Source organism: Cryptotermes secundus, unplaced genomic scaffold (genome assembly GCF_002891405.2).
Source record: "Cryptotermes secundus unplaced genomic scaffold, Csec_1.0 scaffold414, whole genome shotgun sequence".
Classification (NCBI taxonomy): domain Eukaryota; kingdom Metazoa; phylum Arthropoda; class Insecta; order Blattodea; family Kalotermitidae; genus Cryptotermes; species Cryptotermes secundus.
In genome coordinates this window covers 371,303-395,486 of record NW_019743151.1, presented here as the reverse complement: position 1 = coordinate 395,486, position 24,184 = coordinate 371,303, and the positions used below count along the sequence as shown (strand labels likewise).

Below are 24,184 nucleotides of genomic sequence, written 5' to 3'. Positions count from 1 at the left end.
GAGCAAATAAAATCCGTCACGTGTCCTTCTGAACATAACCTTACTTATGCATTGAATGCTTGAGAAAAAAACATGAATATTCATTGGTGTCCTACTGGATTGCTGTTTTCAATTTGTTCACAGAAACTACTAACGCTGCGTTAGAAGAACTCGAAGATTCAAACCATTCATATGAAGTCTCCTGTGTATGTCCCTGAACCCCTCGCACAACCCATCTCCCCAAGATTTATCTGTGTCATCCGTATAGTTTTCATTTTATTCTGTTCAATATCAATTGTAACTTGTATTAGTGGCTATAGACGCGTGTTTGCATCGGTGAATCAGTTTATTGGACATTCACTAGTCGTAACTACAAATAATTATAACACTTTCAAAGTTACTATAACACATAAATAAAGTGTTCTATATCTGTTTACACTAGTCGTTGCTAGGTAACATCTCGAAACAATGGATATTCCTGTGTAAAATTTTCCCTATCCGTTTCCTGGCAACGGATTTTAATACATGAACCCCAACTGTCACACTTCAGACATCACTGCACTACAGAGCATGTGAAGTCTTCACAAGCTGACTCCTTGTACTCTTCTTACTCCTAGTTCCAATACGCACCAATCCTATAATACGACCGTCGGCCAGTCGGCCAGTCTGTCTTGGAATAAAGCACCCATCTGGTGCTTAAGACCAGATCTTTATTACTGTCAGACACTTGCAGGGTTGTTGATGTGAGGCGCTCTCTCTGACGAGAGGACGGGTCTGTCTTTTGCCAAAGTCGGTATACCGACTGGTTACGGGCTGGAAGAGCGCGGGGTCAGAGTTCGAGTCCTAGTAAGGGCGAAGAATTTTCTCTTCTCCACGTAGTCAAGACCGGCTCTGGGGCCCACTCAGCCTCCTATCCAGTGGGTACCATGGGCCCTATCCCCGGGGTAAAGCGGCCGGGACGTGAAGCTGACCTCTCACCTCTATCTAGTGTCGAGGTCAAGAAAATGTGTATCTATACATCCACTCCCCCATACACCTTCATATAGTCGTGCTTAATTAGTTAGGCACAGGAAGAACTTTGCCTTTACCTAAGCAGCTATCTGCTATTCCTTCCCTTTTTACAATATAAAATCCATCAAGTTATATCTGAAAATGCCTTTGTAAAATAGTGTGACATGTTGACCCCTACCTCCCCAGCTGCACATAGCGGTAACGTAGCGCTCGCGTAATAGGCGAGTAATCACCCCGCATCCTGGTAGCTATGCAACGCGCAACGCGCGGTGACTTCACGAGCGGAGCCGAAGTGAGCCGAGCGGAGCCGAAGGTACCCGAGTCCCCGCAACCTTGAAGCTATGCAAAGCGAATCAACAGCGGTGACGTCACCGAGGGATATCGCGGTTGCTAGGCAGCAGTCAACAACTCCGGACAGCGTGGCTAGCAACACGGCACCAGACGGCAATTGTCCGATCGAGGCTACATAAAGAGCAGCGAAGGCTATTCACAGTCAGTCCTGGAGCTACCTACGAGTTAGTCCTGGAGCTACCTCCGAGTGAGTCCTCGAGCTACCTCCGAGTTAGTTCCGAGTTAGCCAGCAACCAGTCAGTTGTATTCTGGCATTTGGAATGTACTAATTGTGATACTGCAGATAGCAGTAATCGTAAATCTGTAATTTGGGTGATTGTAAGTGCGAATGTGAAATAAAATTCGCTATATAAAATACGGCGTGAAGTTATTTGTCGCGATATACGCCCGATACGCGACAATATAAAGTCTTCCTTGAGCTTATTTAATTAAACGCCAAGACGTGAAGACGTACAGAGGAGTGGAGGTATAGCTCCACCATTCTTGATCTCGGCACTAAATGGAGGTGTGTGGTCAGATTCACGTCCTTGCTGATTTACCCCCGGGAAGCGGCTTCCGGTACCTGCTGGATAGGCGATTGGATGCTGTGAATAAGAGAAATATCTCTTACATTTTCCGGGAACCGAATCCTAGTTCCTCGGCCCTCCATCCCGTAGCCCGTCGCTATATTGACTGAGCTATCCCCGCTGTAATTTCTGTGTTTGCACGCAGCCGTCGATTCGACGCCCGCTTACGCCAGCGGTGCACGGGAGGCAGCTCAACCTTCTGGAGGTGACAGCAGTGTCGCGTGGCACCATCCGACGTACCGATACTGTGTAGTGTTGTTTATACTGCGGCTTGTCATAAGCATTATATTCACAGGACATTTTAAGAGATTAACAACATTTTACAAATCAGCATAAATGACGAGTGTGACAGAAACCCAAAACATCCGAAAAAGAATAGTACCAGATACAGAATAATATTAAAATCTCAAAGCTGTGACAATTTTGCGAAGAAACAGCAGCACATGCAAATGACATAAAGAATGCAGAGATGAACAAGACGCCATTATTTACGGCACTTTTCATATGTACGGGGATTTTGGACTTTTACGTCGCCCGTATTCTAGAAACTAGAAAACACGACGTTTCGGAAACTGGATATGTTCCTGTCCTCAGGTGAAAGGGGGGGGGAAATAACTAGTCGGTTATCCCTTTCTAAGAGACCCAACTGAGTACGTGTCTTCCCCCCCCTCGGCTGAGGACGGAAACACATAGTTTCCGAAACGTCGTATTTTCTAGTTTCTAGAATACCGGACGATGGAAAAAGCCCAGAAACCCAGTAATTCTAAGTGTTATACACCATCGTCAGAACCCTATGAAATCTACGTAGCAACGTGTGTGGATTGAAACAGTGGCAGCGCACGGTTGAGGCACACGAACACAATATGTTCCGTCAGATCAACGAGAAGAGGCACTGTTTGAAAGGATATTCTTGGAATTAGTTCTTACGAAGGAAGACAGAAGGATTGTTCTAGAAGTTTAACAAATGTCGCATGTTTTGAAAGTTAAATTATATGACATACGCTTCAAAAGGCAAATCTGAGTCACAATATTTTTACTTATAATTAATTACGTTCTCTTCCAACAAAACAATTTCATGTTCTCCCTCAGACTACCCGTGTGTGTCTCTAGTTCCTCCAAAATGTAAAACTCCCGATTTGCAAAAACACAAACCATCTCTGTACTTGAGCAATAAATCAAAATCATGTTCTTCTTGTTCTTCTCCTCTTGTTACGGAATCCTTTACCGGCCTTAAAATTTCCTTTGCAGCATCTCTTCGGAGCCGCCTTGCTTTAGTTTTACAATTGCTTGCTGTATCAGATGCCTATCTTAACCAGTGTGCCTCTAGGCCTGTCAGCTGTCCGCCACCGTTCCAAGGACCAGCATGCTGTCAGATATTGCACGGTGCAAATGATAGCTTACGGATTTAATATTAGCATGCCGTGTCCAGTATTGTGTTGCACTGGGGGTCCCATTCAAGCACTCTTACTCCTCCGTCCCTGGGTAACTTCGTCCATATATTAAAAATAAAATTCGCCCTTCGAAGGCTCTTTGTCCTTCTAATTATGTGTTTAACGCTATATGTTTCGGCCTAACTGGCCATTAGCTACACGTAGCATAAAGGAAAGAAACCAAACAAAACATACACCACACCCACAACATATGTGGACAACAAAAGTGACCATGGCATGATAGTCAGAAAAAATAACTTAAAATAGTTCATAAGCATTTTACATTATTTGTAAAATGCAAAACACAACAGCGTTACAACAGTGCAGCAGTTTTCATCTAGAATCTTAAACACCTGATGATGGACAGTTAGGCCGAAACATGTGGTGTTAAATAAATAGCGAAGAGCCTCGAAGTGTGGATTTTAAAGTATGGACGATGGCGTAAGATTGCTAAAACTGGCGCACGATTCCTCTCATGACAAGAGCACTGCTCCATAGCGACATATTGGAGACTTTCCAGATAAAACATAGACCCCGAACTAAGCGCATGGCCAACTGGTTTTGAAATTTCTCTCTAATCTTATCGCCAACCTGAGGTGGAAGATTTGTTCTTACTTGAAGCAATGGAAATTTACAGCTTCCTTGTACACTTTACTGAAGACATCATCTCTACATAAACTGAAGCTCTCAACTTGTACGTGGATGCAGCACCTGCACTCGCAACCAAACTTGTGTTATTCTTGCGATATTTACGAAGGTTGTACTCAAAGTCATGAGCAATAATTGTTTGTAAAGTAACATGCTTTATTATTGACAAACCAAATACATCACCTCAATCTACAGACCTTTCTTTATTTTTCCACATAATCGCCACTTCTTTGTACACATTTCTCCCAGCGTTCTGGGAGTTTGAAAATTCCCATTCTGTAAAAATCCTTTTCAGCCATTCGAAGACACTGACGCACTGCTTTCTGAATTGCCTCCCTTGTCTCAAAACGTTATCCACGCAGCTGATCCTTCACAAATCCGAAAAGATGGTAGTCTGAGGGTTCCAGATCAGGGCTATAGGAGGGGTGTGGAAGAACTTCCCACCCCATCTTTGCAATTGCTTCCAATTTGAGGCGAGCGGCGTGGGGGCGAGCGTTGTCATGCAGGATGATGATGTTTCGTCCTGGACGTTTATCGCGCAATGCATGACGGAGCTTGTGCAGCGTCTGGACATAACGAGCAGCATTGATGGTTGCACATGTTCCAGGAATTCGGTCGGAATAAACCCCTCTGCATCCCAGAAGACTGTGCCCATCACCTTCGCAGCTGATGGTTCCACCTATCACCGTACTCTCTTTCGTCTGCTGTTCCCAGGTTGCATGCAAGAAAAGTTACTCATGACTTTCGGTACGACCTACGTACTTTTCCTGCAGTTGTCATTCTACGCTTCTGAACACTTGTCTACTCGTATGCTTTACAAATTTAGTATTAGCCATTCCTTGAAACACACATTCTGTATTGCCGAGAACACAGAGAAACACTGAAAATGTCAAGAATATGTCTATTTTTGAGCGTGCTATACCTCGAGTAAAAACAATTGCACCAAGTGGAGCTATTACTTTTAAAATAGGGTGTTCCACATACAACTCATAAAACCAGTGGGTCAGTGCTCCGGGCTTGTGGGTATGTAGTTATAGGATCGAATAATAGAAGCATAAGAATTTTAGACTTGAAAGGATTCTGGCGATGATGTATGCTGTACAGAACTGTAACGTTTATTTTGGACTCTATCCATCGTCTGGTATATATAAGACAAAAAGGCACAACGTTTCGGAGACTGGATCTGTCTCCGTCCTCAGGTGGATGGGGCAAGATAGACCTACCCAGTTGGGCCCGTTAGAAAGAGCTAGTCTCAATCACTTGGACCATGGATAGACGATGGATAGAGTGTAAAATAAACCTTATAGTTCTGTACATAACAATTCTGTTTACATGCAATTGTAAACATGTTACAGATTATTATTGCATACATTTTGAAAATAACTTGTAACTTAGGTGTATATACACGTGTACATATATATATATATATATACTTCAGGTGTTCTAAAACAATCTGGGGGAGCTCGTCGAAGTGTTTCTGACATTCGGTCGGGGTTTCAGAGAAGCACGAGGAAATCAATTCGCCAAGCATCAATACAATTCTACGTGCCGTCAACAAAAGTGCATGGAGTGCTGCATAAGCGGCTTCGTTTACATCCTTACAAGGTGCAAATTGTTCAACAATTTAAGCCAGACGACAAGCCCTGTTGATAGGAATTTGCTATCGAAATGCTGGATCGTATCGACAAGAGCCCCCAACTTTTTGGAAACATCTTGTTTTCAGACGAGGCCACATTTCATCTGTCAGGGTTTGTCAATCGGCATAACGTACTGATCTGGGGAACACAAAATCCGCACGTGGCCACCACGTTCACCGGACCTCACTCCGCTCGATTTTTTCCTCTCGGGTTACGTGAAGGACCGTGTGTCCATGACTCCAGTGAATGACCTCCCAGATTTACGAGGCCGCATTCGCGAAACGATTGCTATTGTACCAATGGACATGTTGGAAAGAACGTGGCAAGAAATCGAATACAGATTGGATTTTGTTCGTGCTACTAATGGTGCACATGCAGAGGCTTATTATTGTGTCAAATAAAATTTATTGAGTTCTTGTATTCCTGTAGCTTCATTTTCCTACCATTCATACTTTCTGTTCTAAGATCTTATAACACATGGGAGGTTTGAATGGCACACCCCGTATTTGTGTGCTATTCGTTTGAGAAAGAAAACGTTAGTTCTACTGAATATTTGTGTAGAGGAAAAGTTTGGCCCAGTCCTGTAGCCCTGTTGAAGAATGAAATGAACAAAAATTGCGTTCGTTCGAAAATTTCCAATATAGAGCCCTGGTACCAAATTTCGTGACAATTCAGAAACGAAACATGCGGACCGACAAGACCCACCATTTTAGTGCCACTTTATGAACTTTGTTCGAAAACTATATGTACACAGCACATCATTTAGAGCGAACATTGCTAAACCACTAACCGGACTCACTGAGCAGAAGCAATCCTTTCAGTGGACCACAGAGGTTGAAGCCGCCTTCCAAACGCTCAAGACAACCCTGTGTGCCGCCCCAATTCTTGCATACCCGCAACCAGGAGAGAATTTCATCGTGGACACAGACCCCCTTTCTAGACGACCCTGCCAAGCGTAATGTGCTCACTGCCATAAAGTTGAGACACGGGCAGATGTAAAGTAAATACGCGCTATTGGAACCCTACCTGCAGCCGGCTGAGACCCGGCTACCCTAAGAGAGGAACAGCTAAAAGACCCAGACATAGGGCCTATTCTACAGGAAATACAAACCGGACAACGACCGGAATGGCAAGATATCGCGGATCGGAGTCCCACGTACAAAAGCTACTGGGCCCAATGGAAATTGCTCGCTGTGAGAAACGGCATACTAGAGCGCAACTGGGAATCCGCCAACAGAAGATGTCAAGTAGCCCAGATAATTATTCCTCGGGGCAGGGTGAAAGACGTTCTGAGCGAACTGCACGGTAGGCCGTCAGGAGGTCACTTGGGTGTTAACAGAACCTTGAATTAGGTTCGGCAGATTCTACTGCCTCCAAGCAAGAGCCGATATTGAGAAATGGTGTCGACAGTGCGACACATGTGCAGCCAGTCGGGGACCGCGGACCAGGAATCGTGGGCAAATGCACCAATATAATATCGGGGCTCCCTTCGAGAGAATAGCCATTGATATCGCAGGGCCCTTCCCACGAAGCGACCAAGGAAACCGATATCTACTGATCGCTATGGACCACTTCACCAAGTGGCCCGAAGTGTACGCCATTCCAAATCAGGAAGCGTCGACAATAAGCGGAAGTAATGGTGGCCAACTTCTGCCGTTTCGGCATACCTCGGGAGTTGTACAGTGACCAAGGCCGTAATTTTGAGTCTCATCTGCTGCAAGAAGTTTTGCAACGCCTGGGAGTGAGCAAGACGCGCATCACGCCCCTGCACCCACAGTTGGACGGCATGGTGGAGCGCTACATTAAAACCATCGAGGAGCACTTGCGGAAGGTCGTCGCAACCCACCAGAGAGACTGGGATGAGAGGTTACCCCTGTTTCTCCTACCTTACAGGGCATCGACTTAGACACTACGGGCTTGACCCCTACTAGCCTAGCGTTCAGACGAGAACTACGACTGCCCTGCGACCTGCTTTCTGGGGTACCCCAAGACAAGGAACTACCCGCAACCGATTATGCAGCAGACTTGGTGGATCACCTACACGACATACACAATTATGCCCGGCAACACCTGAAACTCGCCAGTGACCGGATGAAAACTCGGTACGATAAACTGGCCAACTCCGCAGGTTACCACGAGGGCTACAGAGTTTGGCTTTATCGGACAGCCTGCAGGAAATGAAATCACCTAAACTTCAGTCCTCGTGGGAAGGTCCTTACAAAGTAGTAACCCGGATAAATGACGTGGTATACAGAATCCAGGAGAACCCTAGATCGAGAATGTTGGTAGTACACCTGGACCGGCTCGCGCTTTATTATGGGGCTGCTCGAGACGAGCAACCATAAGAAGGTAGCGGATGTGGCGATTGAAAAAAAAAGGACAACGGAAAGAAAAAGGAACGGGGATGTACCGTTAGGCTGTTCGGGACGAACAACCTTTAGAAGGGAGCAGTGTGACGGGGATGGCGCAACGGGAAGTAGGGGTCACGTGAACTCTGCGGTCTCGCGAGTGACGTCACATACACCCACTCCTATCAGTACGCAACGCTCGGTAAACACTCCCTCTCCCGTGGTGACGTAACGGAAGAGCAACTGTGTTAGGCAACCATTGCCGCGGTGACGTAACAAGGGATGCCGCGGTTGCTATGCAGCAATAAACAACTCTCGATAGCGTTGCCAGCAACACCCGCAAACACGGCGACTAGGCAACAAGGAAGCGAGGCATTTTACCGTTGTCTGGCTGAGGGTTAATAAGAGAACTACACTGCCTAAGACTACGACTGACAAATGACAGACCCGACCTCTCGTCAAAGAGGGCGCCCCAAATGAACAGGACAGTAACTTTCATATAAAGAAAAAAGAATCTGATCACGACCCCCAGTCGGGACTCGACACCAAGACAGACACACTGACTGACCGTCAGTCGCAATGTGACTTTGACTTTGACTAAGGAGTCAGTTTAAATATAGTAGCAGTCGCGGGAAGAAGACCCGAACGCGTGGTTGGAAGATTTTATGTGATAATCTGTGATAGTGCGCGATACCTGAGAAGTCAGCAAGTGAAGACTTATTGTGTGCTGTAGTACAGTTATATTGGGAGAGACTTGTATAGCTCCCGAGTTATAAATATGTGAAGACTACTGAAGAGAGAGTGAATAGATATTGTGCAGGGTTTATAAATTGGGTAAACCCGCAGCTGTGTTATAATTAATTGTAGTTACGATTTGTAGGTTGTTGAATAAACCAATTGACAATCTGAACGGAGTCTTCAGTGGCAAAACACGTTACAATATATTTTCCTCCCTTTCACATTGTAACCTTCTGGATTAGGAAAACATGAAGTCCTGTGGAAAATTCCTGATGTTTCGTGGAAACATGCTTCCACCTTCAGGATAAGATAAGGCAGCAGATTCCTCCGGAACGACGGTAGCAACCCAAAGGACTACACAGTGCAAGAAGCCAGAACACCGTAATCTAAAACTTCATCGCTGTGAAAACCACAGATCTTGGACCTCAACAGTCCTACGGCTCCCATACATGCATCTCCTGACCGCCATTTTATTTTAGAATTTAATCTGTGTATCTGTTGTTTTATTTTTTAAAGCCAGATTCAGAAAGCGAATTTGTTTAGCCACATGGATGTTTGCCCGTCACACTGTATCTGCTCTCTCTTCACTGTTGGTCTGCAGTCTCGTACAATCGCATACTAATGAGCGTGAAGAAGATGGGAGTCGCCGGCAGCTGTTAGCAATGGCTGTCCCTGCGTTCTGCTACAATCCGCATGCTGTACGCTGGCCGTTAAGTTCTGACTGACAAGAAAACTGCGACGTCAACTCCAAAAGACGCGATGCCATTAGCAAACGTACCTCTTGAAGGATGTGCATGTCCGCTCGCTCATAACGGAGTAAGGAGAGTTCGGGTGTTCAAGGTTTGGCAGCGAGCACAAGAACACAAATGAATTTTGGTTAAGAGGGAAACTTGATCCATTCTGACAGACAGACCTTGCTAATAGCTAGGTACGTGAGATGTGGAGTGTGAATTAGCGTGATGCTACTAGAGAAGATAAGAGCATCGTTTCTTAGCATACCGCCTATGTTAAATCAACAAATAAAAATTATGCTGATATATTGGGATTTTGGACTTTATCCATCGTCCTGAGGACGGAAACAGATCCAGTTTCCGAAACGTCGTGTTTTTATTAGTTATCTTAAAAACCAGGACGATGGATAAAGTCCAAAATCCCAATATATCAGTGTGTTATACACCATCGTCAGAATCCTATAGTAACTAATAAAAATTATGCATTACCAAATAAGCTACGTCTTGTACTCCGAAGTGGTCTATTCCAAAATTCTGTATGAATTCGTTCTCACATTTCGTCCTTGTTAAACAAATAGGACAATATCAGTAAAAAAGCTGTCCCTGTGCTTACCTAATTAAGCACTATAACCTGAAGATGAATGAGAGAGTGGGTGTATAGATCCATGTATTCTTGACCTCGGTACTAGCTGGAGGTGAGTGGGCAGCTTCAAGACTGTCGCTTTGCCCCCGGGGAAAGAGTCTCCGGTACCCATTGGATAGGAGGCTGGGTGGGCCCCAGAATACCTTTGGACGACGTGGAGAGGAGAAATATATTGCCTTTACCGGAATTCGAACTCCGACCCCTCGGCCGTCCTGCCTGTTGCCAGCCGATATACCGACTGCGCTATCCCGGCTCACAAAATCGGCAATGAAAATACATTTGTAGCTTTCTGATACATGAACGTACCCTAATAAAAGATTCTCTTTGGTTTCAGGTGAGTGCACAGTGTCGCGAGAAATCCGGCAGCACCAGCAACATAAACGTGAGCACCTTCCTCTAACTGCGACCCTCTGAGCTAGTTTCAGAGTTTCAAATTCGTATACTTTGGCCTGGTTCAAGTTAAGGTTCCCTTTATCCTGAAACTATTCCCTTATTAATTGCCATAGAAAATAGTAATTTGTAAACAGCTTAGAACAAGAAATTGCACCGAACGTCCTGGTCGAGTGGCCAGCACTTATGTTTCGTAATCGGGCGGTCCCGAGTTGAATCTCGGCTCTGATCCTGTTTGAGATTTTTTCATGGTTTCCCTCGGTCTCTTCAGGCAAATTTGGAGGCAGTATCTCAGACTAGACAATGACCGTTCTTACATTCATCAATGGCTCTACAACCATTTCTTGGGCCCTGACCTCTTCTTCAGTTTCGTAATCTTTTTTACGTAGACGGTAGGACTCGTTGGACAGGGAATCAGCCCGTCTCAAGGCCGCTACCTAGAAACAAGACAACACAAACACAGAATAAACGCACACACAGACATCCATGAAAAGAGATACATAATGCGGTTAGAAGTTTAATTTTTATGGAGAGATATCATGTTATATTCAAAGTCTCTATCCATATCGAGTCCTCTGGAACTTCCAGTACCATGTAGAATGTTCTTCTGCTTTAATGTAAAATTCACGTTCAAGTGGTTCACCCTCTGTTTTATAAACAAGGCACCGAAGACCGAACCATGGCTGTATAAACATTGAATAGTGAACTCACTCACTCATGCAGCTGAGCCCTTCTTGAGGAACTGCCAATTGTGCAACTACTCAAGAACTTCCCAGCATTTTGTGGAACCCGAAGGTTCATTACCGTGTTCACAAGAGCCCTCCATTGGTCCCTATCATGAGCCAGATCAACCGAAACCATACCACCTCATCCTCTCTCTCAAAGAGTCATTTTAATATTGTCTACCAACCTACGTCTTGGTCTCCCCATTGGTCTTCTTCCTTCTGGCTTTCCCACCAATATCCTACATACATTCCTCTTCTCCCCATTCATACTACATGCCCTGTCCACCTTATCCTCCTTGACTTGATCATTCTAATTATACTTGGAGAAGAGTACAAGTTATGAAGCTCCTCATTATGCAGTTCTCTCCAACCTCCTGTCACTTCATTCCTCTTCGGTCCGAATATTCTCCTCAACGCCCTGTTCTCAAGCACCCTCAGTCTATCCACATTTGCCTTCTCTGATTATTAACGGACTACTGGGAGATGCTGTGAAATGCGTGCAAACTGGGTCTGAGTGGCCGAAACATGTCGTTGAATTTACTTACAATTGTAGAATAAGTGTTGATTCGATCAAGAATTCTGTAATATTGCATTAAAGTCTATACTGTGTGTAAGCATAAAATTTTAATCGGAAAACCTGGCGGCCACTTGGGAGACCTAGGCACAGGCATGAGGCTGTGGACTGGACTCATCGGGACCAAAGTAGGTCCGAGTTGTGAGCCGTTGCGGCACGAATATACATAAAAGCCGGGGAATTTGCTGTCTCTGTGAGCGACTATCAGCCTCTCTTTGGCTTCGCTAACGAGCTACATGCGTTTGGCAGTGTAAGTACAAATAAATTAAGTACGTTCACGCCATTTTTTGGTGGAAAGCCTCAGGACTCGCTTATGGACACCACAGTAATCGTATTCCAGATACCAGCATTTCTTGAACTCTGTTTAACGTGGTGATAACTATGGAGAATAAGAATTTTTTGTGTCATTGACGCTAGAACCATGACTGCCTTGAGATCATAGGTCTGTAGTACATTAGTGAAATTAATTATGTGGGAATCGAAGTTTGTATGCTGCATGGCATGTTTTCTTTGCGAGATGTACAAATATTTCAAGATGGCGATCGGGCGAAATATTTTGATCCCTTGGTAACGGAAGAGTCGTTGTAATTTGACGCACTTAATTTTTAGGACCGCATATTATAAATAGCTTCAGAGCAGAGCAGTGAGTAAAGATGTTGGCTATGGACTGGACGACCGGGGTTCGATTCGCGGAAAGGACAATAATTTCTCTCTCCGTCACCACTCTTTATCGACCAATAACCAGGAACAGTTTCGACATATAAGAGCATAGCGTGGGGGAAATGTTGCTGTAAAAGTGTTTGCAGATTCCTTGAACTCGAATATAGGTTATGTCGAAGTGATTGATGACATTGGATAACACCACTCAGGATATAAGTAATCATATCTCGTTGAGCCAGGCAAGAAAATAATGATAAAAATTGTTGTCAGTAACTTATTGATACCTTGCATTGTAACTCTATGACAATATGTCGTAGACTGGCTGAGAAAAACAACGTTTACAAAGCAATTAATCTATTTTCCACTTCTAACATATGATAAGCAGTAACTCATATTAAGCATGAATCTTACTTCTTGGTGCGTTCGCAAAGAAAAAACTGGGGAAAAAAATGCGCGTATTATCTTCGCCAAGGCTGTCCGTATGTCTGCGTGTCTGCATGCAAGAACTAGAGAATACTTGAACGGATTTCCACAAAACTTGATACTGGGAGTATCACTAACATTTGTTGACATATTCCAGTTTTGTTCAATTCATGCAAAATTTCGGACGCGTTACATAAATTGTAAATGTGTTTCTGTGTGCACCTCGACCGTAGCTCCTTAAATATTTATTGGAATGGAAAAGGTTTAGATTAAAAGTTGCGGATAAAAGCGAAGATAAATTTATGTCAAAGATTTTTTCCCCAAAACGCTCTCGGTTTTCGATTTAAATAAACAAAGACGTATTCAAGAATTAACAATGAAGTTCCGAACAAACGGGACCATCACGAAAGTCTCTCGTATTCCATGATAACTACACGCAAATTTCTTCCGCCTGACTTCATCGCAGTACATGCATATATGCACATTTAATTAAAAGTAATTGATCGTGCTGCTGTAGCCGTTACTTAATTAATTACTTTCTCACTTACTTCACCAGAAATTATTTTACTTAGTCGATTCACCAAATTCCTTCTTGACGCGTTATGTTAGCTTCTTCGTGTCTGTCTGTCCGCGTGTAAGAAGTTGAGAAAGGCCGAAAGCATTCTCTTGAAACTTAATACTGAGGCAATTATAAAAGACAAGTCCGTCCAGTGTGACTATTTCAGTTTTCTCACTTTATAATAGTCACACTGGACGGACTTGTCTTTTATAATTGTAACTGTTAGTGTGACGGACCAAAAATGAAACAAATCAAATTCATACTGAGGGTCTTACCAAAGTCGGCAGATATATCCAAATTTTGTTAAAGTCGGACAACAAGAACAGACATTACATGAAATTCTACTTGACTTTTGGGCTCATCTCGAACGTAACTTTCTAAATACTTTTCGCAATCAGCTGAACAGACGCTGTACAGAAAATGGAATAGCCAGTTTGCATCCAACAGATTTTGTTTCTCCCGCAAGTCTTACGGATTTCGAGACAGTTCAACAGAAAAGGGCAGATGCACGAGATTCTTAACCTTATGCTTATATTTCCAAAGTTGATAGTAGTTTGCTGTCTTCTGGGATATGACACAGTGTAGTCTGGTTAATCATAACTTAACTGTCAGGAATTTTGTATGCGTTTGTCAAATGAACTACATAAAAGGAATGTGAAGAGACTACTTCACGTGTTTCTACGAAATTTGGTATTGTGTGCGAAGCACAATGAGGGTTTTATCTGTCGTCTAACTTCTATAGAGCCTTTCCTTGTTCTTTTCTTCTTAACTGCGACTTTGTTGCGAAGATCATGGCTGATTCTTGAAAATGCAAGTTATAAAATGTACCCATGACCATTTTTTGTTTAATCATCTCGAAAAAAGACTTTCAGAGAAGGTGTATCGGACACAAGATATGCATTTATTTTTCTCTACATTGTTTGTTCCTGTTAAATAGATATTTAGTAAGATACTCGCAGAATTCGATCTGTTTCATGTGTGCGGATGGATGGCTCCGAACATTTGCGAACACACTTCTGATATGTCAGATGTAATCTGGAAGCCTGGGTACTGGTTTCGGGTGCCATTACAGCTGTTGTGAAAGTTACCGAAAGCTTGGCACGGCGGTCAATCCCGGATACACAGAGTCACATGCCGTGGTTTGCAAAGCTGGCTAAAATGGACAAATCCAATTGGCGAGGGGCTGCTCTACCACATTTTGGAGCACAGTGCAGTCGCATTTTGTGCGAGGCTGCGTTCCTGAAGACCTCGCATAATTCAAGACAAACTCTCTCATAGGAACAACATGTAATGTGATTCTTGCCGATGGGGGTTGGGGGGGGGCGGATTCGCATTATTTAGAACCTTGCGCATAGAGTGAGGCTTTATTAATATTGTTTTACGTAAGATTGAGGTTTGCGCCTGCTCACGCTGGTTCGCTCGTGGATTTCTTCTTGTCTTCTATCCTGAAGATGGAGGCGATACGTTCCTCCGAAACGTCGGTTAACACAATATCTACACGGCGCCACATCCCAGAAGACTGCTTTCTTCCATATCGTTTTATATCGCAGTATTTCAAATTGTCCAGAAGTGCGATCGCTCGCACTGCACACGTTCTGTTTCGCTGCACGAGGACATGGGTTTCCCCGCCCCCTGCAGATGCCACCCACCACAGCAGCGCCTGAGTTCGCACAGGCCGAACCATTCAGTAGGCACGGTATCGCCACGTAACCTGCGCTGCCATCTCCACCGCTCGGCCAGGCTCTCTGTTCCACCGGGGAGGCAAAAATGAAACTAATGGAGGAGACATTTATGCAGCTGTTCGGTGAGTGCTAATACAATATTCATTGAAATTTATTGTCGGCCCTCGATTTCTCCACTTTGTTCATACTACTATTACATTCACATTTCGATATAACGTTAATCATTATCTCGGACATTATCTGTAGTGATGCTCCGAAAATTGAAAAGAAAACGCAAAACTCTGTAACAGATTTAGGAACGGAAATATTAAGGAGGAATCAAAATCAGCAGTTCTTGTTTCCAATCCCAGCATAGCTCTGTTTTAGTCTGGTAATTCATATCAAAACGCAGCACACAAGTTAGTGGTTTTCACCCTGTAGTTCGCCGACCGGCAGCGACCTACCAATTAATTTACACAGCTTTACAAACTCTAGTTGGCTTTGTATATAAAGAGTACAGTTGAGGATATTAGAGTGTTACTAGTGATTTTGTTACGATTTCCTGGTTTCTTTTTAGAAACGAAATAGCTTGTGCCCTGCTAATTATTGCAATTACGAATGATCAGTTTAATAATTAAGATGTTTCCCCAGTCTAAACAGAGCGTGAGTGTGTTCGTTCTTACTATGACGTAAATAAATGAGTTGAGGCTGCCAATAATATCTAGATGTGTTTGTACTGTACAGTGTGAGGCACAGGACACAGGCACGGCTAGAACCTCTGAAGTAGAACGAAGATATTATTATAAATTTACATAATATTCATTACTGATTTATTTAATGAAGTTTTTTTATCTAAATTGATCCATGTATGTACTCTCGAGTGATGATACGATAATTGTAAATGATGAATTGAAAAGGACATGGAAAGCAGACGCCATGGCCAGTTTTATGACCTCTTCATGGCATTCTCCGGAAGGGGCTGACAACAAATACGAAAACTGCAGTCAGGATGAAACGTCGACGAATCAGGTGTTGTGATCTGTCAACCCGGTCAGTTCTAGTCATACTAAATGCATATATTTCGATATAGCATTGATAGATATATCGAACTTTTATTATTAGTCCTTTGTTTAAGATTCTTTGAAAATCAAAGAAAGCAAAAAGAAATTAATATTATCCAGTATCATTTCAGAAAATTCGGTACGTTACGTGTTTATTTGCACAGCTGAAATCCCCCGTCCCGATAATTTGCTGTATGTCTTATGATAGTTACACTTCTCCTTAGAATGACGATGAACTGGAACACAGCCTAGCCCAATTTGGAGCATACATATTTTCCAGAGGCTTTCTTTGGGATTTTGCATATCTCAAGGGATAGTTCTGCTCTTATTGCATACAGCAAAGCTAGTAACAATATTACAATACAAAACTGTTCCTTTCTGTTTCTCATCATATTCACTATACCGAAAAGTGTTTCAGACATATGCTGCAAGTGTTTCATATCACATGCTTATGTGCGATTTACCATATAATGGAAATATTTTGGACTTATCAAAATAATGTAAATACTAAATTACATTGCAGAATAAGAATTGTGGTTAGTCATAAACTCGGAGTAATGTTTAGCACGGGTTCGAACTAGTGAGCTTAGGGAAGTGAATAAGATACTCTGTACATCTGCTGGTTCATATTTCCTTGCGAGAGCACATAAGTACCTGAAACTATGTTAAAATTTACCTGCTTCTGGTATCGTAATTTAAAGGCACTGCAATAAATGATGATAGATCATTATAATTATTAGGCATACATTTCCAGTGTACGAAACACTGTTGCTTTCGTACGTTACTTAACGAGAGTGCACCAACTCAAATATTTATCATCTTACTCGAAATTAAGTGAGTGGCAGAGAAACCCGTTCCAAGCGTTATCTTCTCATTTTGAAATCCAACATACAAACAGCCCCACGCTTAGCTGCTTCGTTTAACGTCGCTCTGTCAGATTCATAAGCTACGAAAGTCCAACGAGAAATGGCTGGATGAGTCTGAGCAGTGAAATGAAGGATGAAAGAGGAATCAGGTGTCGGCCGGATACTGTCACAAGAGACTACGGAGAACTGTGAAGTTACCCAGTCACCCAGCCCAGTCACACTCAGACGTTTCGTTGGAACAAATTAGCTGAAGTGATAGCGCGCCTATTAATCTGGAGATACCAGGTTCGAAACAAGATCGGTTCTCCAGTTGTCGCGACTGACGTTTTACATGGTTTTCAGCGCTATACAAATTTGAAGTAGGCCACGACAGCTTCTTGGGCTGGTTAAGTCCACTCTATAATGGCAGGACGTCGCGAGCCGAGAGGAACGACAACAAATGTTAGCGGAACAGCGAGACTCGCGACTGAGAATTGAGCCCAGAACTTCCGGGATACGAGGAAGTGTGCTAACCACCGCCACCTTCAGGTGCATCCTCCCCTGAGGACATGCAGCAGGAACAATGCCTCACAGTAAAATGCAGCAAGTTCCCAAGTGTCACAAAGAGTGACACATTTGACACGACCAAGGAGATGGAATATGGTTACGAGGTTCGAAACTTAGGTTCCTTGAATCAGAAGAGTATGATTTGGATTCAGTGGCGGTACAAGGCAACTTAGGAACATTGCTACGGCGTCCAAGGCATGTACTGTCTTCTGTTCTTCGCACGCAGATATCGTGGGCTTGAACTCCGCTCAGGGCATAAGTGTATTTCCACGTTTTCTCTGTCTTTATGTTGTCTTGTGTAGCATCCTACCAAATGTCTGTAGACAGGATTCCGAAAGCAGGACGACGAGAGGCCTTCATCGCATTGACCTGATGTGCCACCATACAAAAAGAAGGTAGTACAGGAAGTCATGAGGATATGGTGGATAAGTGGGTAGAGTTGCTTACAGATGGGACGCAGTAACAGGACACTGGTGTGGTGTTCTGCTGATTGTTCTGTCCCGTACTTTTTATTTTCCTGTCGAGCATGTATAAACCTGACGATTAAAATATACAATACTGCAGTTATACCTGTTATTTACGTGGGTGTAAAACTTGGTAACTTACGCGAAGGCCATTTGGAAACAAAGAGCTGAGGGAAGTTTTTGGATGTACAAGAGAGAAAGTAACAGGGAGCTATAATTAGGAACTTTACCAGTTGGGTCCTTCAAAAGATGTTACTAGACGGCCAAACCAAAGAGAAAGGGAGAGAGAGAGAGAGAGATGGACGAGTATATCTTAAAGATGAATATGATGTGAAGATGTAGACTAGATTTAACTGGCTCAGGATAAGGTCGAATGCTGGATTTTTGTGAAAGCGGCAATGAATCTTTGTGGTCGATAATAGGAGCGGAATTTTATGACGGTATGTTCGATGGAATACGTGAATAGAGCGTGGTAACACAGCCCACCAACCAAACACAAATCCATCGTATAAAGACTGGGATCTGAAACTGAGCGATAACTTTCGTCCGGAAGCCGCATCCTCTTGCTCACATTTGACTTTGTACTCCAGTCGCTTGATACATGACGCAATGTGACGTCCTACTGTACATCACGAAACTGTCATATAGTACCTGTTACTCACTAGCCTTATGACTTGAGGCTGTGCTTAAAGCATCTTCGAGGGTGCCATCGCCGGATAATGACGAATATCGTTACGTCATCATTAGAAATGGACTTGGTTCTATTTTCAAAACCGCCATGCAGATATGGCTGACCGCTGGAGGTATGACGCACACCACAGACGCTTATTTCCGAACTTCAGACTTACCAAGACATATACATCCGTTGCTAGGGAACAGCTAGGTAAACACGTTCCCGCGAAGGAAAATTCTTGGCCAACAATAGGAAAAGGGCTTTCCATTGCTAGGCAACAAGCAGGAAACAAGTTTCGTCAACAATAGAGGCCGTATTTTCTATATGGTCCTTGCCGAGCCCGTATAAGAAGCAGTGAAGACTGTTCGAGAGGATTCGTAAGGAAGACGTCGCTGAAGGCAGTTCAGCAGTTGATGTGTTAACCTTGCGAGTGTTACAGTTGTGGGCCATAGATACAGCAATCTTGAAAGTGTAATAACGAATTGTAGTTACAATGTGTGAAATTATTCAACATATCGGGTTATCAGGTTCAGAACCCGCTATTTCCTGTCGCGTTACCAGGATACACGTGACAATTTGTATAGCTGTCTTCTGCTCACGTCGAAGCAGTCATCGGTAAATTTGCTATTTCCGTATTCAAAGTTGACTATTAAGCGTTCTTTGCTTGAGTGTACAGAATGAAAGCAAGACGGATAGATCTGCCTTGTATGTCTGCATCTACATCTCCGAAATTACTTGACGGATTTCGGATAGATATGGTAATGAGTCTATACCAGGGGTTGCAGGGAGAATTTAATTTTGATTTGTGTCAGTCCAGTACGCACTTTGCATTACGCTGACTTTTTTAACTTAGTGCTAGTTTTCTCGTAAGTAACAGATTTTCCAAAGGGGAATTCTATTTATGTATTATAAAATATAAATCTCAGTAAGGTCTGAAACTTCTATTTAAATATGAAGACTTTTTAACGAAGCACAAGGACAAATTACTTTTATTATACAGTACAGTGTCTGTAGTGTGATTAACATTCCAGCAATAGATTTGTTATCAAAACATGTGGCCATCAAGGCCACAGGATATGCCGATAACCAAGAGGGACCAATTATGAAGAAAGCAGTCTTCTGGGATTTGGCACCGTGTATATGTGGTGTTAACCGACGTTTAGGAGGAACGTAATTACCGGTTCTCACGGTCTCTTCGCTTGCGGATTTCTTATATTTTTCCTTCTACCCTGAAGATGGAGGCGATACATTCCTCCTAAACGTCGGTTAACACCACATATACACGGTACCAAATCCCAGAAGACTGCTTCCTTCATAGTCACCGCTGTGAAAGCCTCAAATCTTACAGGGACCAATTATGTTCTACATCGATCTACTATGTACATTCTAATATTCTTTATTATTATTATGGCTCTACGGCCCTTTGTTGGACCTTGGCCAATTTTTCAATTCCTTCATCCTATATACACAGTCAGTAGGATTCTCTGGAAGGGGGATCAGCCCGTCGCAAGGCCTTTGCCTACACACAGAACAACACAAACACAGAATGAACGTGCACAGACATCCATGCCTTCAGTGGGATTCGAGCCCACGTTCCCAGAGTTCGAGCGAGCGAAGAGAGTTCATGCCTCAGACCGCGCGGCCACTATGATCGGCATCTTCTAACACAGTCGCACGTAAATAACAGACTGACTATCGAGCTAATGCTACAGCACGGGGCATTCTTTTAGCAGTTGGTTGTTATTTTCTTGATTAAGAAATTCCTTTATTTTATGGAACCCAGAAATCTTAAGTCATCGAAAAAGTCCCCTCTGTATATTATCCTTAGTAAGTTCGCTTCAGGCCACACCTTCAAACCCAGTTTCACTTAGCTGAATTATAAGTTTATTTCCTAACTTGTAGCTCAGTCGTATAGCGACGGGCTACGGGCCAGAGGGCCGGGGTTCAGTTCTTGGTAGGGGCAAGATATTTCTCTTCTCCACAGCGTCGAGATTGGCTCTGGGGCTCACTCAGCCTCCTATTCAATGGGTAGCTGGGGGCTCTTTCCCCGAGGCTAAAGCGGTCGGTGCATGAAGCTGACCACTCACCTCCATCTAACGCTAAGGTCAAGAATGGTGGAGCTATACCTCCACTTCCCCATATGACTTCATGGCATAGTACTTAGTTAATCGCAGACAAGGATAACTTTACCTTTTGATCTTTTACCTCACCTGTGTTTGAAGCGATCACTTGCCACAAACAGGTATTCCAGACAGCATTTTATATGCAACACCTACTTGTTTCTTCATGCGTGCTGCATGTCTCGACAATCACAACCTCCTTTTCCTTGAATGAATGATCGGCGTATCATTATACTGTATATAGAATGTAAATTATAAAGTACTTATTTCTTACTGAAAACCGCCACAACAAAGCAGTCACTAATACGTGTAAGTATTACGTGGTTGTTGTGTTGTGACGGTTTTCTGTAAGAAATAATATATGCTACACAACAGGATGCATTCACTGAAAATTATAAAGTACTTGTTTATGAAATTTGTTGTGTTCTCCTGTTATTCATCCCTCTTGAGTGAAAGCATTCTCCTCAGAATTTTGTTCTCAGACCACATTAATCAAAGTCTTCCCTGAGAATGACTCACTCCTTGGAAGAGACTACTCGAGAAACTGACCACGAAGTTGCCATGATTTTATGATTCATTATCGTGTTCAAAAGAGGTCGCCCCTGGACCTTGCCCTGCGCTACTTGAATCTTCGGCCCTAAAGATGGAGGCGACATGTCCCTCCTAATCATCTGTTGACTTTCAACAGACTACACGGCGTCATATCGCAGAAGACAGTGCTCTGCTTGAAATCAGTCCGCCTCTTGCAACTCATTCTGAAAGATTTCCGAAACTGCGGCCGAGCCACACGGGGACCACGCGGCTATCGGAACATTCCCCATAGCCGCAAAGAGAAAAATTATAGCAGTTTCCACGCATCACATTCTTAGAGCCACCAATTTTAAGCAACAATTCCTCACAATTTATAAACTTAAATTGTTTTAGTTATTGCATGCCTTATACGGACTGTATAATACTACGGACCACAGTTTGAGAAACACTGTTCTGCGTATTCCAGCCACCGTAGCCTGGGGCTTGTCACTTTTCTTCTGCATTCGGTTCCTACATCGTCCAATTAAATGCACTGCAGTCGTGTTGATTCCGGTATCTGGCCCGGCGAGGGCGATGTTGCGATCGTACCTAACAACTTGCTTGCGGAACCTGCCAGAGAAGCAGCTTAGCAGTAACGCGACTGGCTGCAGGCCGAACGATAGGTGCAACGGCTAGCGGGGTCGCTATTCGCGAGAGTGCCGTTCCGAGGTGAAAATGCTTGGAGATTTCCTACCACTTCTCAATTTCGCTGTATACTGTGAAGCTTAGGTCTAAACACAGGACAGTTCTACTTTATCTCCTGAAATCGGCATTAGTTAAGCCTGCCCACTGCATGTTTTGTACCTTCTGCACTTGTGAAGGAGTTGTTAAATAAAATGACGATACAAAGATACGTAATCNCCACATATCCACGGTGCCAAATCCCAGAAAACTGCTTTCTTCATAGTCACCACCGTGAAAGCCTCAAATCTTACATACGCAATCCACTTCACAGTCTTGCAATTCTATCAGTTAGAAATTTTCGTTATGGTAGTTCTTCATTTGTGTTTCGCTCAGTCGCTTTAGTTCGCTTGCGGACTACAGGCCACGGAGTTTTTTTTATTTATTCATTTATTGTAACTTCCGGCGTGCAGTTGATATTTGAGATTGTAATATCCTTTTCGAAGCTCTGTGAGCGTTCCGTTCAGTCAGTAACAGCTCAGAAATTACCCCGACCATGTTTCCAGCGGAATGGATTAATGAGTACGCAATCACAGGAAATTATGTTTACTTATTACCAAACTACATCTCGTTCAAACAGATCTAAAGTTGTTTACCCTGCATTGTGATATATGGAACCGGAAGCTATCAGTGGCCAATGACAGCCACACTTCTGCACGTTATTCTTCCGAGCAGTTATTGTACATTTTCATTTGAACTGCTGGAAGTTGTAACTAAGGGTCTCGTGTTCAGCACTTTCGCCTTTCCAGTCTTAAGCATGTCCTTAGCGGGCTAGCACAGCGATCAGATTTCTGATTCGCATTTGATAGTTGTCCAGCTCCAACCTTGACAAGTTTCAAGTTTCTTGAAATAGGCCACGAGTTCACAACTCATTATAAACTTCTTGTTCTGTATGACATAATTAGTGGCGTTTTTTTTTGTGTTTTTTCCTTGGAACTACAGCCCCAGTGGGCCTAGGCCTACCTCCATGAACTTCTCCGTTCACTTCGGTTTTTCTAGATCATACACATTCGGTAGGACTCCTTGGGCGGGTGATCAGCTCGTCGCAAGGCCTCTACCTGTACACAAACACAGAAAAACGCACACACACAAACTAAACATCCATGCCCTGAGTGGGATTCGAACCCACGATCCCGGTTTCCAAGCGAGCAAAGACAGTACATGCCTTAGCCCGCTCGGCTACCGTGACCGGTTAATTAGTGGCTGATAGTATAGCAAATATAACCGAATAAAGAGACATTTCTAGTATTTACGCTTTCGTCCAATAAATTAGCACAGGCAACATGCATCAGAGACTAATGCCAATTCCATTCCAACGCCTTATGATTTCCTTGGACCTTCTTAAGGGCGTACTGTAAGGTTCTTCACACACAGTAGTACAATACCGCGTCATCATGGTCGCATCACCACAGTGTACTCGTATAGTTAACCGCTTAGCGGCATCCTTTCTCAACCTTTTTACCTTGGAGGAACCTCTAAAGCAATTTTCAAACCCCTGCATAAAGATTATTATAAATGAGTACCAGGAATCTTCCTGGGAGTAAAGGGCGGCCGGTGTGTAAGGCTGACAAACTCACCCCCATCTGTGTGCCGATTGTCTAGAGAAAATGTGGGAGCCTCGCCGTCTCACAACCCTATGGGCCTCCACCGCCTGTTACAGGAATAACTTTTTTTTTATTTATAAAGGTAGGCTCTGATTTAATGTAAACAAAGTTTGCAAATTGATCTTAATTAGTGCTACTTATAACATGAACATTTATTGACAATGCTGTATAGTAAGTTTACTGAAACCGTAAAACACTAACAGACTGATCCTCATCTATTGCAGATTGAAAACTTGTCTTTGGGCCTCATATACCGGGCTTATTACGTAGAATTTCTGTAACAAGACCTAGGCAACACACACGCCCAGATCTACGCCGTAGCAGGATATCAGCTTAAAATAAATATTTTAGTTGGCATACAGATCCCTAACCCTCAGTTTTGGAGGAAATCTGCGAATATATTGAATAAGAAGTCGCGGACAGCCGACAAGGGGTGGTCCTCCAGCTGGGGGGTTGGGCGTGGGACTAACAACTCTTCACAGTAAAAAATAATTATGTTACGAAAATGAACACAAAGACTCGGAC

General features: G+C 43.4%; 1 protein-coding gene across 6 annotated transcripts in view; it reads left to right on the top strand.

Moving 5' to 3' along the window:
- LOC111873860 (hepatocyte nuclear factor 4-gamma) overlaps window positions 1–24,184 on the top strand; it is a 156,697-nt gene that overhangs the window by 53,080 nt on the left and 79,433 nt on the right. The window contains exon 1 of one of the 6 annotated variants that reach the window (XM_033755237.1): window positions 15,093–15,217. The exons of the other annotated variants lie outside the window; for them this stretch is intronic. Coding sequence (XP_033611128.1) covers window positions 15,181–15,217 — 37 coding nt within the window. The 5' untranslated portion in view covers window positions 15,093–15,180. Of the gene's footprint in view, window positions 1–15,092; window positions 15,218–24,184 lie in introns of those variants that run through there. 6 annotated transcript variants of the gene reach the window in all.